The 15032-nt window shown below is 41.5% G+C and overlaps 1 protein-coding gene across 3 annotated transcripts in view; it reads left to right on the top strand.

Annotated features, from left to right (window-relative positions):
• CKAP5 (cytoskeleton associated protein 5) overlaps positions 1-15032 on the top strand; it is a 115297-nt gene that overhangs the window by 99512 nt on the left and 753 nt on the right. For all 3 annotated transcript variants that reach the window (XM_030331548.2, XM_030331550.1, XM_030331549.1), the window contains exons 36-43: positions 8131-8310; positions 8793-8980; positions 9729-9804; positions 10514-10702; positions 10791-10928; positions 11424-11507; positions 11603-11762; positions 14818-14969. In XM_030331548.2, coding sequence (XP_030187408.1) covers positions 8131-8310; positions 8793-8980; positions 9729-9804; positions 10514-10702; positions 10791-10928; positions 11424-11507; positions 11603-11762; positions 14818-14969 — 1167 coding nt within the window. The remainder of the gene's footprint in view (positions 1-8130; positions 8311-8792; positions 8981-9728; positions 9805-10513; positions 10703-10790; positions 10929-11423; positions 11508-11602; positions 11763-14817; positions 14970-15032) is intronic.

Below are 15032 nucleotides of genomic sequence, written 5' to 3'. Positions count from 1 at the left end.
CTCTCTCTCTCTCTCTCTCTCTCTCTCTCTCTCTCTCTCTGTCTCTGCCCTTCCCCTGCTCTCACTCGCTCACTCTCGAATAAAAACATTTAAATTTTTTTTTTAAAAAGTGGTCAATAGTATTGGCAAGGATGTGAAGAAACTGGAACCTGTGTGCATTACTGCTAAGGACATAAAATGGTACAACCATTTATGGAAAACACAGTCTGGTGGTTCTTCAAAAAGTTAAACAAGAATTACAATAAGATCCAATATTTCCACTACCTGAAAGCAGGGACCCACACAGATAGTTGTGCACCAGTGTTTATTATAGCAGCATTCTTCACAGCAGACAAAAGGTGGAAAACAACTTAAGAGTCCATCAGCATGTGAATGGATCAACAAAATGTGGTATATACATACCATGGAATATTTTTCAGCCATAAAGATGAATGAAATTCTGATGTATGCTATAACATGGATGAACCTTGGAAACCTTATGCTAAATACAATAAATCAGACACAAAGGGACAAATATTGTGTGATTACACATATATGAGGTACCTAGGATAGGCAAACACACAGAGAAAGTAGAATAGAGGTTACCAGGGCTAGGGAAGGGCGGCGGAATTTGGAGTTATTATTTAATGGGTATGGAGTCCGATTAGAATGATAACAAAGTTCTAGAAATAGATAGTGGTGATGTTTATATAACATTGTGAAGGTACTTAATGCCCTGGATTATATACTTAAGTGGTTAAAATGGGCACCTTGGTGGCTCAGTTAAGCATCCGGTTTGTGATTTTGGCTCAGATCATGATCTCATAGTTCATGTATTTGAGCGTTGAGTCAGGCTATAGTGCACAGCTTACTTGGGATTCTCTCTCTCTCTGCTCCTCCCCTGCTCATGCTCTCTCTCTCTAAATAAGTAAACTTAACATTTTTTTTAAGAGATAGTTAAAATGGTAAATTTTATATATTTTTATTATAAGAAAATTAACAGGGGTGCCTGGGTGGCTCAGTTGGTTACATGTCTGACTTTGGCTCAGGTCACAGTCTTGCGGTTCCTGAGTCCAAGCCCTATGTCAGGTTCTGTGCTGACAGCTCAACCTCGGATTCTGTGTCTCCCGCTTGCGCTCTGCCCCTCCCCCTCTTGTGTTTTCTCTCTCTCTCTCTCTCTCTCTCTCTGTCTCAGAGAAATAAAAACATTTAAAAATATAAATAAATAAAGATTTATGAGAATATTAAAAAAAAGAAAACCGTCAGTAACAAAAACATTTACATAGGAATAAATCAAGCATTTTATATGTAAAACCTTTATAGAGGAAATTGAATGACATTAGAGAATTTCCAAATATAATATGTTCACAAGGTTTGGGGTTATCAAGATGCCAATTTGCTCAAATTTACCTATACAGTGAAAGCCATTCTAATCAAAATCTCAACAGTTCTACAGTTATGAAATTGATGCTGAAATTTATTATTTTTTTTTGAAGTTTTATTTATTTTTGAGAGAGAGAGAGCGTGAGTGGGGGAGAGTCAGCGAGATAGGGAGACACAGAATCCGGAGCAGGCTCCAGGCCCTGAGCTGTCGGCACAGAAACCCACGCAGGGTTCAAACCTACAAACCACGAGTGAGATCATGACCAAGCCCGAGTCAGTTGCTTAACTGACTGAGCCACCCAAGCACCCCAGCAGTCAGTTTTTTAAGACAGTTTTTTAATTAAAAAAAATTTTAAATCTACATATCTTTTTTAAAATTTTTTGAGAGAGCACATGCACATAACCAGGGGAGAGGGACAGAGAGAGAGAGAGAATCGTAAACAGACTCCACACTAAGTGTGGAATTCATTGCAGGGTTCATCCCACAACTCTGGGATCATGATCTGAGCTGAAATCAAGACTTGGATGCTCAACTGACTGAGCCACCCAGGCACCCCAAGAAAGTTTTTTAAAATTATAACACAGTGCAGAGGTCCTTTATCACTATACATCAACAGTAACTACAGAGCCACTGTAATTAAGATTGTGCAGTATTGGGGGCACCTGGGTTGCTCAGTTGGTTAAACCTCCGATTTCAGCTCAGGCCATGATCTCGCGGTTCGTGGGTTCAGGACCCACATCAGGCTTTCTGCTTTCAGTGGTGAGCCTGCTTCAGATCCTCTGTCCCTCTCTCCATCTGTCCCATCCCCTGGTTGTGCTCATTTTCTCTCTCTCTCTCTCTCTCTCTCTCTCTCTCCCTCTCTCCCTCTCTCCCTCTCCCTCTCCCTCTCCCTCTCCCTCTCCCTCTCCCCCTCTCCCCACCTCCCTCCCTCCCTCCCTCTCTCCCCTCCCCCACCCCAAAAAAAAGGAACAGAAAAGACATTAAAAATCCCTTGGTAAAAGCTGGATTAATCAGTAAATGGTGCTAGGACTGGTTATCTTCCACGGGAACAGCAGTATAATTAGATTGCTATTTCCTACGCCAAAGTATATTTCAGATGGATTAAAGACCTAGATGTGAGAAGGAAAACTTAATAGGAGAACATTTTTTACTTCACATTATGTAAGGATTTCTTTTTAAACTAGACACAAAAAAACATAAAGGAAAAAATAGAAATCTTTTACTACTTTAAAATTTCTGAAAACATCTGTTTATCACAAGATACTCTGTTTATAACAAAATGAAAAGCCAAGCAGGGCACCTGGCTGGCTCAGTCAGTAGAGCACACGACTCTTGATCTCAGCGTTGTGAGTTCAAGCCCCATGTTGGGTGTAGAGCCTACTTTAAAAAAAATAAATAAATAAAAAGACAAGTTATAGGTTGAGAGAATTGGGACAGATGTAGTAGATGAAAGATAAGGACATGGGAATGAAATAATTCTTAACCAGTTAGAGGTCAGAATGTTTTTTTTTTTTTTTTAAAAGGAAAAACCAGATAGAATAGTAGTAACCCCTGGTGAAAGGCAGGATACCAGCTTACCAGCTTGGAGGGGCAGTAAGAGGGCTTTGGGTGCAACCAATGTCCTATAGCTTGTTCTAATGGCAGATATACAGATGCATATGCATAGAATTTCATTAAGGTGTACTGTTAGGATTTGTATATTGTATTAACGTTGTTAAACCTTAATAAAATAGTATTAGTAAACAGTAAACCGGACTTAATATATGTGTACATAGAATTTTACAGTCTCTGAAAATATCTATATTTTTTTATATCTTAACAACTGTTGTAGTAAAAGATATACTCACCAAATTCTTTATTGGTAACCCAACAGACTTTTTAATAAATAATATCACAAAAAATAATGGCCACTTGGAAAAAGTATGAAACACCCTCCTGACTAACCCTTTGATTAAAAAACCAAAAAACTCTTAATAGTGAATAGTAGGAAAGCATTTCCCTCTAAACCTGTAGTGAAACTACTGAACTCAGAAAAATATATTGCTGGCACAAAAACAGACACTCAGATCAATGGAACAGAATAAAGAACCCAGAAATGGACCCACAAACGTATGTCCAACTAATCTTTGACAAAGCAGGAAAGAATATCCAATGGAATAAAGATGGTCTCTTCAGCAAGTGGTACTGGGAAGACTGGACAGCGACATGCAAAAAAATGAACCTGGACCACTTTCTTACATCATACACAAAAAGAAACTCAAAATGGATGAAAGACCTAAATGTAAGACAGGAAGCCATCAAAGTCCTAGAGGAGAAAGCAGGCAAAAACCTCTTTGATCTTGACCTCAGCAACTTCTTACTCAACACGTCTCCAGAGGCAAGGGAAACAAAAGCAAAAATGAACTATTGGGATCTCCTCAAAATAAAAATCGTCTGCACACCACAGGAAACAATCAGCAAAACTAAAATGCAACCGACAAGAATGGGAGAAGATATTTGCAAACAACCTATCAGATAAAGGGTTAGTATCCAAAATCTATAAAGAACTTATCTAACTCAACACCCAAAAAACAAATAATCCAGTGAAGAAATGGGCAAAAAACATGAATAGACATTTCTCCAAAGAAGACATCCAGATAGCCAACCAACACATGAAAGAATGCTCAACATCACTCATCATCAGGAAAATACAAATCAGAACCACAATGAGATACCACCTCACACCTGTCAGAATGGCTAACATTAACAACTCAGGCAAGGACAGATGTTGGCAAGGATGCGGAGAAAGAGGATCTCTGTTGCACCACTGGTGGGAATGCAAACTGGTGCAGCCACTCTGGAAAACAGTATGGAGGTTCCTCAGAAAATTAAAAATAGAACTACCCTACAACCCAACAATTGCACTACTAGGTATTTATCCAAGGGATACAGGTATGCTGTTTCAAAGGGGCACATGCACCCCAAAGTTCATAGCAGCACTATCAACAATAGCCAAGGTATGGAAAAAGCCCACATGTCCATCTATGGAGAATGGATAAAGATGTAGTGTATATATATATATATATATATATATATATATATATATACACACACATACAATGGAGTATTACTCAGCAATCAAAAAGAATGAAATCTTGCCATTTGCAACCACGTGGATGGAACTGGAGGGTGTTATGCTAAGTGAAATTAGAGAAAGACAGATATGACTTTCACTCATATGAGGAATTTAAGATACAGAACAGATGAACACAAGGGAAGGGAAGCAAATATAAAAACAGCAAGGGGGACAAAACATAAGAGACTCTTAAATATGGAGAACAAACAAAGGGTTATTGGAGAGGTTGTGGGAGGGTGGATGGGCTAAACAGGTAAGGGGCATTAAAGAATCTACTCCTAAAATCATTGTTGCATTATATGCTAACTAACTTGGATGTAAATTAAAAAAAATTTTTTTAAGTATAGTATAGCTATAGTAATTAAGACAATGTGATATTGACATAAAAATAATGAACTAGACTCAGTGGAACAGAATTAAAAAACCCACAAATAAATACATGCATATAGGCGCAATAGATTTATAACTAATGTGTCACTGAAGTGTTCAACAGTAAGGAAAGGAAAGTCTTTTCAATAAATTATACGGGGACAATTGGATATCCACACACAAAAAAAAGAAAAAGAAAGAAAATGAAAAATATATTGCCTGAAATGCATTTGCTATTAGAAAAAAGCTAAAATGAAGTAACTTAGTACTTATCAGAAGTTAGAAAAATAAAAAATAAAAAATATCTGAAAGGAGATAATAAAGCTATAGTTCATGAGATGGATGTTTATTTTTTCAGTTTGTTTGTTTATTCATAATGTCTATACCCAACATGGGACTCGAACTCACAACCCCAAGACCCAACAATCACACGCTCATCTGACTGAGCCAGCCAAGCGCCCCTAAGATGGATTTTTAAAATAACAACTCTTAATTTGTTTCTTGTAAAACAAAACAAATTCCTTAATAGACTGACTAGAGAACAAAAATATGTATCAGGAATGAGGAAGGAACCAACCATAGATGTGGAAGAGATAAAAAAAAAAACAAAAAAAAGTAACCCTGTGAAAATTTTGAACAATTCATCACCCCCCCTAAATTTTTGAAATAACCAGGGGACTTGGGGAAAACATTAAAAAACAAGGAAGGAAACCTAAGAAGAGTAAGAAAAGACACATTCGAACATATAAAATTTTAAGATTTTAATCTGCAGAAATCTACCATATACTCTCAGTAAACAAGTAGTATATTGCGTACATATTGTGGAATATATTTGCAACCCAGATGACCAATAAAGGATTAATAGCTACACTAAACAGAGCTTTTATTAATTCTTGAGAAAAGGAGAACCCAATAGAAAAATGACTGAAGGATGTGAATAGGCAAATCACACAAGATATCCAAACAGCCAGTAAATATGTGAAAAGAGGTCCAGGCCCTCCTTTGCCACAAAATGCAAATTAAAGTAACAATAAGGGACCCCTGGGTGGCTCAGTTTGTTAAGTGTCTGATTGTTGATCTCAGCTCAGATCTTAATCTCAGGGTCATCAGTTCAAGCCCTCCTTTGGGCTCCACACTGGGTGTGGAGCCTAAAGTAACAATAAGATAGCATGTTTTGCCATCAGAGTGGCAAAAAATAAAAAGCGTAATAACATACAGCCAGTAGAGCTTGTGGAAAAACAGTACTTGTGCATTAAATGTAGAAATGCAAATACAATGTTAGTGCCTTTTTTTTTTAATTTGAGAGAGAGAAAGCATGAGTTTGCGTGTGAACAGGGGAGAGGGGCAGAAGGAGAGAGAGAGAGAATGAGAATCCCAAGCAAGCTCCACTCTCAGCACAGAGCCCAACTCAGCTTGATCCCATGACCCTGGGATCATGACCTGAGCTGAAACCAAGAGTCGGATGGACGTTGCATGCCACCCGGGAGCCCCAATGTGCCTTTTTAAAGAAAACCACACAGTAATATGTATTATGCCATCATTTGAAATGTATCGTTCTTTTAGAAATAAAAACACAAGTATATTAGGATACATGTACAAAGATGTTTATTGAAACCTTATTTATAGTAAACAAAATAACCAAACCGGAAACACATTGAAAGTTAGTAAGGGAACAATTGAGTAAACTTTGGTACATGCATATGTGGACTGTTAATGCAGTCTTTAAAAATAGAGCTATTCCTGTGGCCTTTGGGGAATTTCATAATTTTCTGTTGTGCTAGAAAAGCTGGATGCAGAGAAGTGTATGAACTATAATCCTCTTTAAAATAAACAACCTAAACCTTGACCCCATTTGTGCATGCACATGTGGTTGTATATGACTCTGTGAATGTGAAAGGATGTGGACCAGGTTGTTAATGTTAATTACCTTAGAAAAAGGGTAAGCTTCCCCCTGGGGGGAGAAAAAGTATTTTTTATGGTGTCTTTGTTGACACAACGTTGTTAAACAGCTCCAGTTATATAAAATTGTATGTGCCAGTGAGGTATGACACGCATAAAGATGCAAATGAAAGTAGGTCTCCTGGCTTCCACAACACCAGCAGGCACCATTCCCACTGCAGTCTGTCAAAATGGTGCTCCCTGGAGTTGCACAATAGGACAACCCTGCCGGAAAGTAGGGTCATTAGGGGTGCCTGGGCGTGTCAGTCGGTTGAGTGTCCGACTCTTGATTTCAGCTCATGATTCCAGGGTCTTGGGAGGGAGCCCTGAGTTGGGCTCTGTGCCAAGTGTGGAGCCTGTTTGAGATTCTCTCCCAGTGTATGCCTCTCTCTCTCCCCCTCTCCCTCTCCCCCATTCTCATGCTCTCTTAAAAAAGATGGGGGAGGGGGCGGTCATTGAAGATTGACATGTTTGTCTCTGGGTGGTATTTATGTAATCATAAAAATAAGGTATTTTTACAGTAGTGAATGGGAAATACATGTTTTACCCACAGTAGTGCATTTTACTGTTAGTGACAACCAATGTACCAAACCAAAAAGAACACCAGAATCAGGATGTGGGAAAACTTGAGTTTTGAGTTTGGACTAAGTAGTCTGATCTTTCTGAGCCTTGCTTTTCTCATGTAGTAAATGGAGATCTTACTAACTTACCTTACTGATTCTCCAGAGCTGTTGAATGATCAAATGAGATGATGGGTATTCACTTTATTTTTTTTTTTTTTTAATTTTTTTTTTTAACGTTTATTTATTTTTGGGGCAGACAGAGACAGAGCATGAATGGGGGAGGGGCAGAGAGAGAGGGAGACACAGAATCGGAAACAGGCTCCAGGCTCTGAGCCATCAGCCCAGAGCCCGACGCAGGGCTCGAACTCACGGACCGCGAGATCGTGACCTGGCTGAAGTCGGACGCTTAACCGACTGCGCCACCCAGGCGCCCCGGGTATTCACTTTAATAGATGAGACATTTAAACATAGGGATTATATTCCCCAATCTTCTAGATAGTGAACCTTTTACAATAGGATCTGTGACTAATTTACCTAACAGTATCTTGCTCAGTTAGTATCTGCTGAGTGTTTGAATCCCTGAGGACTAGTTATTTATGTGTAAAGTGACTGGATTTTTTTTCTAGGTTAGATATTATTATAAGTACTTTGCTAATAAATATTATAGACATAACATTTTCCTGCTACTTCTAAGTATGAAGCTTGGAGACTGTATCTTGGGGGTTGTTTTGTTGTTTTTGTTTTTAATTTTAGTTAACATATCTTGGGGTTTTTGTCACCAGATCGATGAGGTCCTGAGACAGGAAGACAAAGCTGAAGCTATGTCTGGCCATATTGATCAGTTTCTGATAGCCACGTTCATGCAGCTAAGACTCATCTACAACACACATATGGCAGATGAGAAATTGGAGAAAGATGAGATCATCAAGCTTTATAGCTGTATCATTGGCAACATGATTTCGGTAAGGCCACCTCTACAGAACATGAGCTTCTTTTCAGTCTCATCCTACCTGGGTTCTAGAACCTGAAATTTGTGTAGATGTTCCGTTGAATCCTACATCACTTACAGAGTTTTACTTGCAGACTACGGACTACTTTCATTAGATGTTGGGTGCCTTACTGTTAGGACACAAAATAGAATGCTTACATACTACCTAGATTTCTGCTTCCTGCCAGTGTCTTCATTAGGCATGGTAGGACCCCTGGTTGCATTGTCACAGATAACTACTCATACAGAAAGTACTTTTACAACAGGAAGGAAGGAACACTCCAATTAGTTTTGGCTATTTCTGGAGATTTGAGGAAGTCTGATGGTTTTTTTCCCCCTAATACTCTGCATTTTTTTTTTCATACAGTGTAACTGTTTACTAGAATGTGCCACCCACATTTATCTTCTTTGTTTTATATATTGGCTTTCATACCTAACACAAGTATGATTGAATAGCTGTTTCAGATAGAAAGCCTTGCCCGGGAGGCCTCCACTGGAGTACTGAAAGACCTGATGCATGGCCTCATCACCTTAATGCTGGACTCTAGGATTGAAGATCTAGAGGAAGGACAACAGGTGATCCGCTCTGTGAACCTCTTGGTGGTGAAGGTTCTGGAGAAGTCAGACCAGACCAACATCCTGAGGTATATCCATGCTCTCACCATTTGAGCCTGAAACAGCCTCTCTTTTGTCTACCCATGGAAACCAAAGTCACTAAGACCAATTATAACTTTAGGTTTGCCTAATAAGTTTATTACTCTTCTCTTCCTCATGAACCTAAAGTGTTCTGACTCGAGACAGCAGCTAAAACTAGTAACAACTTAGTAAGCCAGCCAGCATCAAGACTTTTCTAGAATAGGGACTCCTGGGTGGCTCGGTCAGTTAAGCATCTGACTCATGGTTTCTGCTCAGGTCATGATCTCATGGTTTCATGAGTTTGAGCCCCACAATGGGCTCCAAGCTGACGGTGCAGAGCCTGCTTGGGATTCTCTGTCTCCCTGTCTCTGTTCCTCCCCCACTTGCACTGTCTCTCAAAATAAATAAACTTTAAAAAAAATTATAAAGAATTTTCTAGAATAGAACTATCATGTTTGTTGATTACCTCTCCTTCCACGTACATTTCAGGTACATTTCTTTCTCAGCTACCAGTGACAATGAAAAATAGTGACAAGCTTTACCATTTACCAAGTAGTAACTGAGAAAGCTTAAATGATTGATGTTTATTTTCTTTATAGCTGAATGTCAAGTAATCAGAGACAATCCTGATCCATAGGCTCTCAATTTGTTAGATGGATACAGAATATTTACACTTGGCCTTTCAACTATTGGTTTTAATTGGAATGCACGTTTGAAACTTATTAATGTTACCATGTTGGGATTTTTTTTTTCTAGTGCCCTACTTGTTTTGCTCCAAGACAGCCTGCTAGCAACAGCCAGTTCTCCCAAATTCTCAGAGCTTGTTATGAAGGTAAAGTTGAAATAATTTGATCTCTTTTCTTTCCAAAATGCAATACTTGTTAAAGTGTGCAGAGAGGGGAGTTGAAAGTTAAGACATAGACTCAAATCAACCAAGGAACACCTGAAAAAAATATACTTGGTCTCAAGTTTATACCCCAGGCTCAGGCCTGAACAGTTCTTGGCCTCAAACAATGAAAAGGGAAAGACGAATTATCCTAGAAGCAAAAGGCAATTAGTTTCATGAGACAAATGTTATACCTTTTTGGGAAATAGTAAGTATAGCCCTGTCCTGTAATATTTTAGCCTCTTGAACCGAAAACCCTAAGTGAACGTATCTGCAACATTATAACATTGTTATTACACTGTAATTGAGTCTGTGTCCTTGGGTCAGGTTTAGTTAAGCTGTATGAACTGCTGTACTGTTGGGTTCCACACCCGATTCTCCATACCTTCTCACCAAGGCCCCCGTTTCCAGGGAGTGTGAAGGAGGTGTGGGGATGATTACATGGATGGCTGGTCACACTCTTGCCGTGATGTGCTTGAAATGAGTGAAATTGTTCATGTTTTAGCAGCTGAACTCAAAAGGCATGGTGGTGTTCCACACTTATATCCCTGACCATCTTTTGGAAGTGACCACAGAGCTTGGGACAGGTGAATGGTACCAGGAGTGATCCTCATTCTTCAGCCACTCCTCCTAACTTTGTTTCTTTTTCCAATAGTGTCTCTGGAGAATGGTTCGACTCTTGCCTGATACCATTAACAGCATTAATCTGGACAGAATTCTTCTGGACATACATATTTTCATGAAGGTCTTCCCCAAAGAGAAACTGAAGCAATGCAAAAGTGAATTTCCCATAAGGACCCTAAAGACACTGCTCCACACTTTATGCAAATTAAAAGGGCCCAAGGTATGTGAGAACAGCAGCTGGTCCCTGAGGGAGCTTGAGAGAACATCACGGCATTGCTGCCATTTCAATGTGCGTCTGTCTCCCACAGATCCTAGACCACCTAACAATGATTGACAACAAGAACGAATCTGAGCTGGAGGCCCACCTCTGCCGGATGATGAAGCACAGCATGGACCAGACCGGGAGCAAGTCTGATAAGGAAACAGAAAAGGGAGCATCTCGAATAGTAAGTGTCCTGACTCGAAAGACTAAGGGTGGTGATCCTGTCACAGATGTAAACGCTGGAGCCCATCTTTCTGAGGGTCTAAGGTTAAGGCTCAGGGATGGGACAACTCTCCTGCTGAGGTGTCATAACCATTTTCCACCTTTAAGTTTTCAAATATGAACTAGTTCTAACCATGTGCCTCTTGGTCCCTAAGAAAGGTTTCTGTACTTGTGCTTAAGGCTTTGGTTGCCAAATAAATCCACTGTGAGCTCTACTTAATTAGGGAGGAATGGGCCAAGGTCCTTCCTGCTCAAGTTTAGTTGAAAAGCTGCAGCTGGAGGCATTCAGTAACTCAGAATGTTAGTGTTTTCCACTGTAGACATTGGTGCTTCTGTTAGCCACAGGAACATACCAGTAAGGTCTGGATTTTGAGACATCTTTAGTTCTTATCCAACCATGGGGGGTTCCTAATTAATAACTCGGGTCTAGCCGGTCCTTTGTGCCTTTCAATTTCAGGATGAAAAATCATCAAAGGCCAAAGTGAATGATTTCTTGGCTGAGATTTTTAAGAAGATTGGCTCTAAAGAGAACACCAAAGAGGTAAAAGGGAAAGGTTCTAGCCAAATGGGCTTCTGCTTTATAGAGAAGGGCCACTGACTAATTTCTCCCTCCTCTTCCTTTTTCTTATTAACCAGGGCCTAGCAGAGTTATATGAATATAAGAAGAAATATTCAGATGCCGACATTGAACCCTTCCTGAAAAATTCCTCCCAGTTCTTCCAGAGCTATGTTGAAAGAGGCCTTCGGGTGATTGAGATGGAGAGAGAAGGCAAAGGCCGTATTCCCTCATCAACAGGTATGGTTTCCTCTAGTAGCTTCAGGGATGAGTTCAAAATATCTCCCAGCTCAGGAACTGGAGGCCTTGACACATTTAAATTAATGCCTGTGCTCCGCAATATTTAATGGTCACCAGCGATGTTCACATGGCTACAGACAGTGGTCACACCTCTGTCACCTGACTTGACCCATCATCAGTGTTTGACAAGGACAGTGTTCCCTGCCCTTGAAACCATTTCTTCTCTGGGCTTCTAGTTGTCCATGCTCTCTTTGGTCTCCTCCTACGCAGCCTTCCTGGCCTCTTCCTTCTTGGTCTCCGATTCTTCCTCTCCTTGAACTCTTCATGTTGGCGCTCCCCAGGCTTCAGTCGGTAACCATCTCTTCTTACTCTCATTCCCATAACTAATCCATGTAGTCTCATCACTTGAGATACCGTTTACGTGCCAGAGAGGCCCAGTGTTGTTTTGGGTCCAGCTCAGACCTTCTTCCTAATCCTAACAGATACATCCTGCATGATGCCTCCACTTGGGTCTCTAGTAGGCATTGTAAACTCAACATGTCACTGCTAAGCTCCAGATATTCCTCCAAGCCAGGAGGAGACCTGCTGTTTCCTTTCTTGTCCATCTCAGGTGATGGCAACTTTGTCCTTCTAGTTTGCTTAGACCCAGAGCCTTTGAGTCTTGTCTTGCTCTCTGTCGGGAAATCCTTTTGGCTCTGCCTGCAAACCATGTACAGAATCCACACACTCTTCTCATGACCTTCACGGCCACTGCCCTGGTGTGAGAGTCGTCATCGCTCACCTGGTTTATGGCACTGTTCTTCATGCTGACCCCTTGCCTCCACTGTCGCCTTCCCATTTCCACGCATAGCACCAAAACAGTACTTCTCAAATGTTTCCCAAAGGCTCTCCCTTTCTCAGCAAAAGGCCTTCTAGAGATCTACGAGGTCCTACACGTAAGGCCACCACTAGAGCCGCGTCTTCTACTCCGACTCCCATTCCGAATACTCCAGCCCCCACCAGCCTCCTTGCTGTTCCGGAACACACCAGGCATTTATGTACCTGCTTAGACCTCTGCACCAACCGTTTCTCACATGTAGATTGCTCTTCCACAAGATGGTCTTGTGACTGGCTCTCTTTGTTCCATCAGATCCTTGTCCAGACACCACTGTCTCAGACCTTCCTTAAAATTTGTCATCTACTCCCCACCCCTTGATCAAGCAAACCACGGTATGTCCATATGTAGACATTCTGCTCATTACACTTCAAGAAAAAACATCTTAAGGTCTTGGAGAGGCATAATTTAAGGTGTTGAGAAGAAGAGAAAAATAATTTCAGAGAATATAACTGAAGCTTCAGCGTAGCAAGATACATGGTGAGAGAGAACATGACTGGAATCTGAAAACCACAAAGGATGGCTTCTCAGCCTTTTGGCTAAGATCAAGTGTGAAAACCACAAAGGAACACGGTTTTTCAGGCACAAATTTGGGAATGTTAGAGGAGGAGTTTCACGGAACTCACAGAGAACTAGATGCAGGACAAATGTGAGAGCTCTACTCTGCATGGTGACAGAGATCTCTCTTTTGGTGTAATAAGGCCCTTGACAGCTCTTTTCTATAACTGACACCTTCAAGGTCTTCCTTTGTCTCTAGATCCTGTGAGCAGTAATTTGCAGATACTTGGCTTTTCCACTGTGGGGAAGTAATGTTTCAGCTTAACATTCAGAGAAGCTTTCGTTCCTATCACTCAGCAAGTACTGTTGTGTGTGCCAGGCAGCAAACAGAGAGAAGCCTCTGCTAGAATTTCACATCCACCAGAGTAGGGCGCCCGGGTGGCTCAGTCATTAAGCATCTGACTTGGCTCAGGTCTTGATCTCACAGTTGGTGAGCTCGAGCCCTGCTTTGGGTATAAACACGAGCCTCGAATGAGCCCCACTTCTCTGTCTCAAATACGTAAACTAACAAATAAATAATAGATAATAAATTAATAAATAATCCACAAGGGTAGAGGCAGACGCCGAACAATTAACTTAGTAGATACTGTGTTACGTGGGGTGTTGGAAGTGGTAAGCGGACATACCATAGTTTGCTTGGTCGAGACAGAGCCCCCTTTTCTCACTCCCAAAGTCCTCTCTGGTGACATCCAACATTTGATACTTTGGGCCTGAACAGCACATTTGCAACACACGTGCGTGTCCCCACTGATGCCTGAGCAGTTTTGTGTGGAAAGCATTCACACGTCCCTCGCCGCTCTCACGTCCTTCTTCGTTCACTCTCCGTCAGAGCATTCTCCTCACGTTTACATTAGGGATTCCTATTTTCCTAGAGGAATCTTGTGTGCGACTCTTCGGTTTACCGTAAGGAAGTTTGTCGTCCCAGGACCTTATCTTTTTGGTTTAGATAATGCATCTTGTAACGCATTATCTTTGGGTGTTTTAAATGCCTGCATTTTGTTATTGTTCCTTCTCGGGAATTTAAGAACTGTGACGGATTTTTTTGGTTTCTCCCCGTCTCCTGCCAGAATATTGCTCTCCACGCTGGGGTGACAGATGCTCCCGTTCCTGTCCCTTCTTTGGGTGTTGGTAGGACACCTCCGTTTCCGCCTCTTCCCCTTGAATACACTGTAGCCTTCAGCTCCTGCTCTCTCCCCCAGTTTGAATAAGCACTTCCTCCTGTGTGTCACCTCGTCCAGACCTCGTCTAATCGTTGCCAACATTTAAAGTCCTTAGGTTCCTCGGCTGGACACTTCCCGTAGCCCCAGCAGTGGCGTGGGCCTTTTGGATGGCCCAGGTCGGCGTAGGGTCACAAGATCCAACCCCTCATATCCCAGATGTAGATGGCCGGCCCAACTGACAGTCTGCTCTTCTCTGTTGACTCCTGAAGCTCTCGCTCAGCTTATCTTGTGAATTTCAGGGCACCCTTTATCACCAACTCCAGATGGACTCTTCTGGATTTTTCAGTCTTTATAATGGCGATATCTAGGTCCCAAATCGTTCCCTGTGGTGGCAGATCAACCAGGCCAGTCTAGAAGTGGGACGTGGGTACATTTGAGTGTCCTTTCCACACTTCCTCTCTAGGCATCTCCCCTCAGACGGAGGTCACGTGTATGTCTGCTCCCACAAGCACAGTGTCCTCCATTGGTAACACGAACGGAGAGGAGGTGGGACCGTCGGTCTACCTGGAAAGACTCAAAATCCTCCGACAGCGGTGTGGTCTGGACAATACAAAGGTACCGCTCCTTTCCTTCCGTGTGGCTCGGGGACGGAGTGGCCGCTGCCGTTCCAGAGCTGCG

The sequence above is a fragment of the Lynx canadensis genome, chromosome D1 (genome assembly GCF_007474595.2).
Source record: "Lynx canadensis isolate LIC74 chromosome D1, mLynCan4.pri.v2, whole genome shotgun sequence".
Lineage (NCBI taxonomy): Eukaryota > Metazoa > Chordata > Mammalia > Carnivora > Felidae > Lynx > Lynx canadensis.
This window is presented reverse-complemented; position numbering and strand designations above follow the sequence as displayed.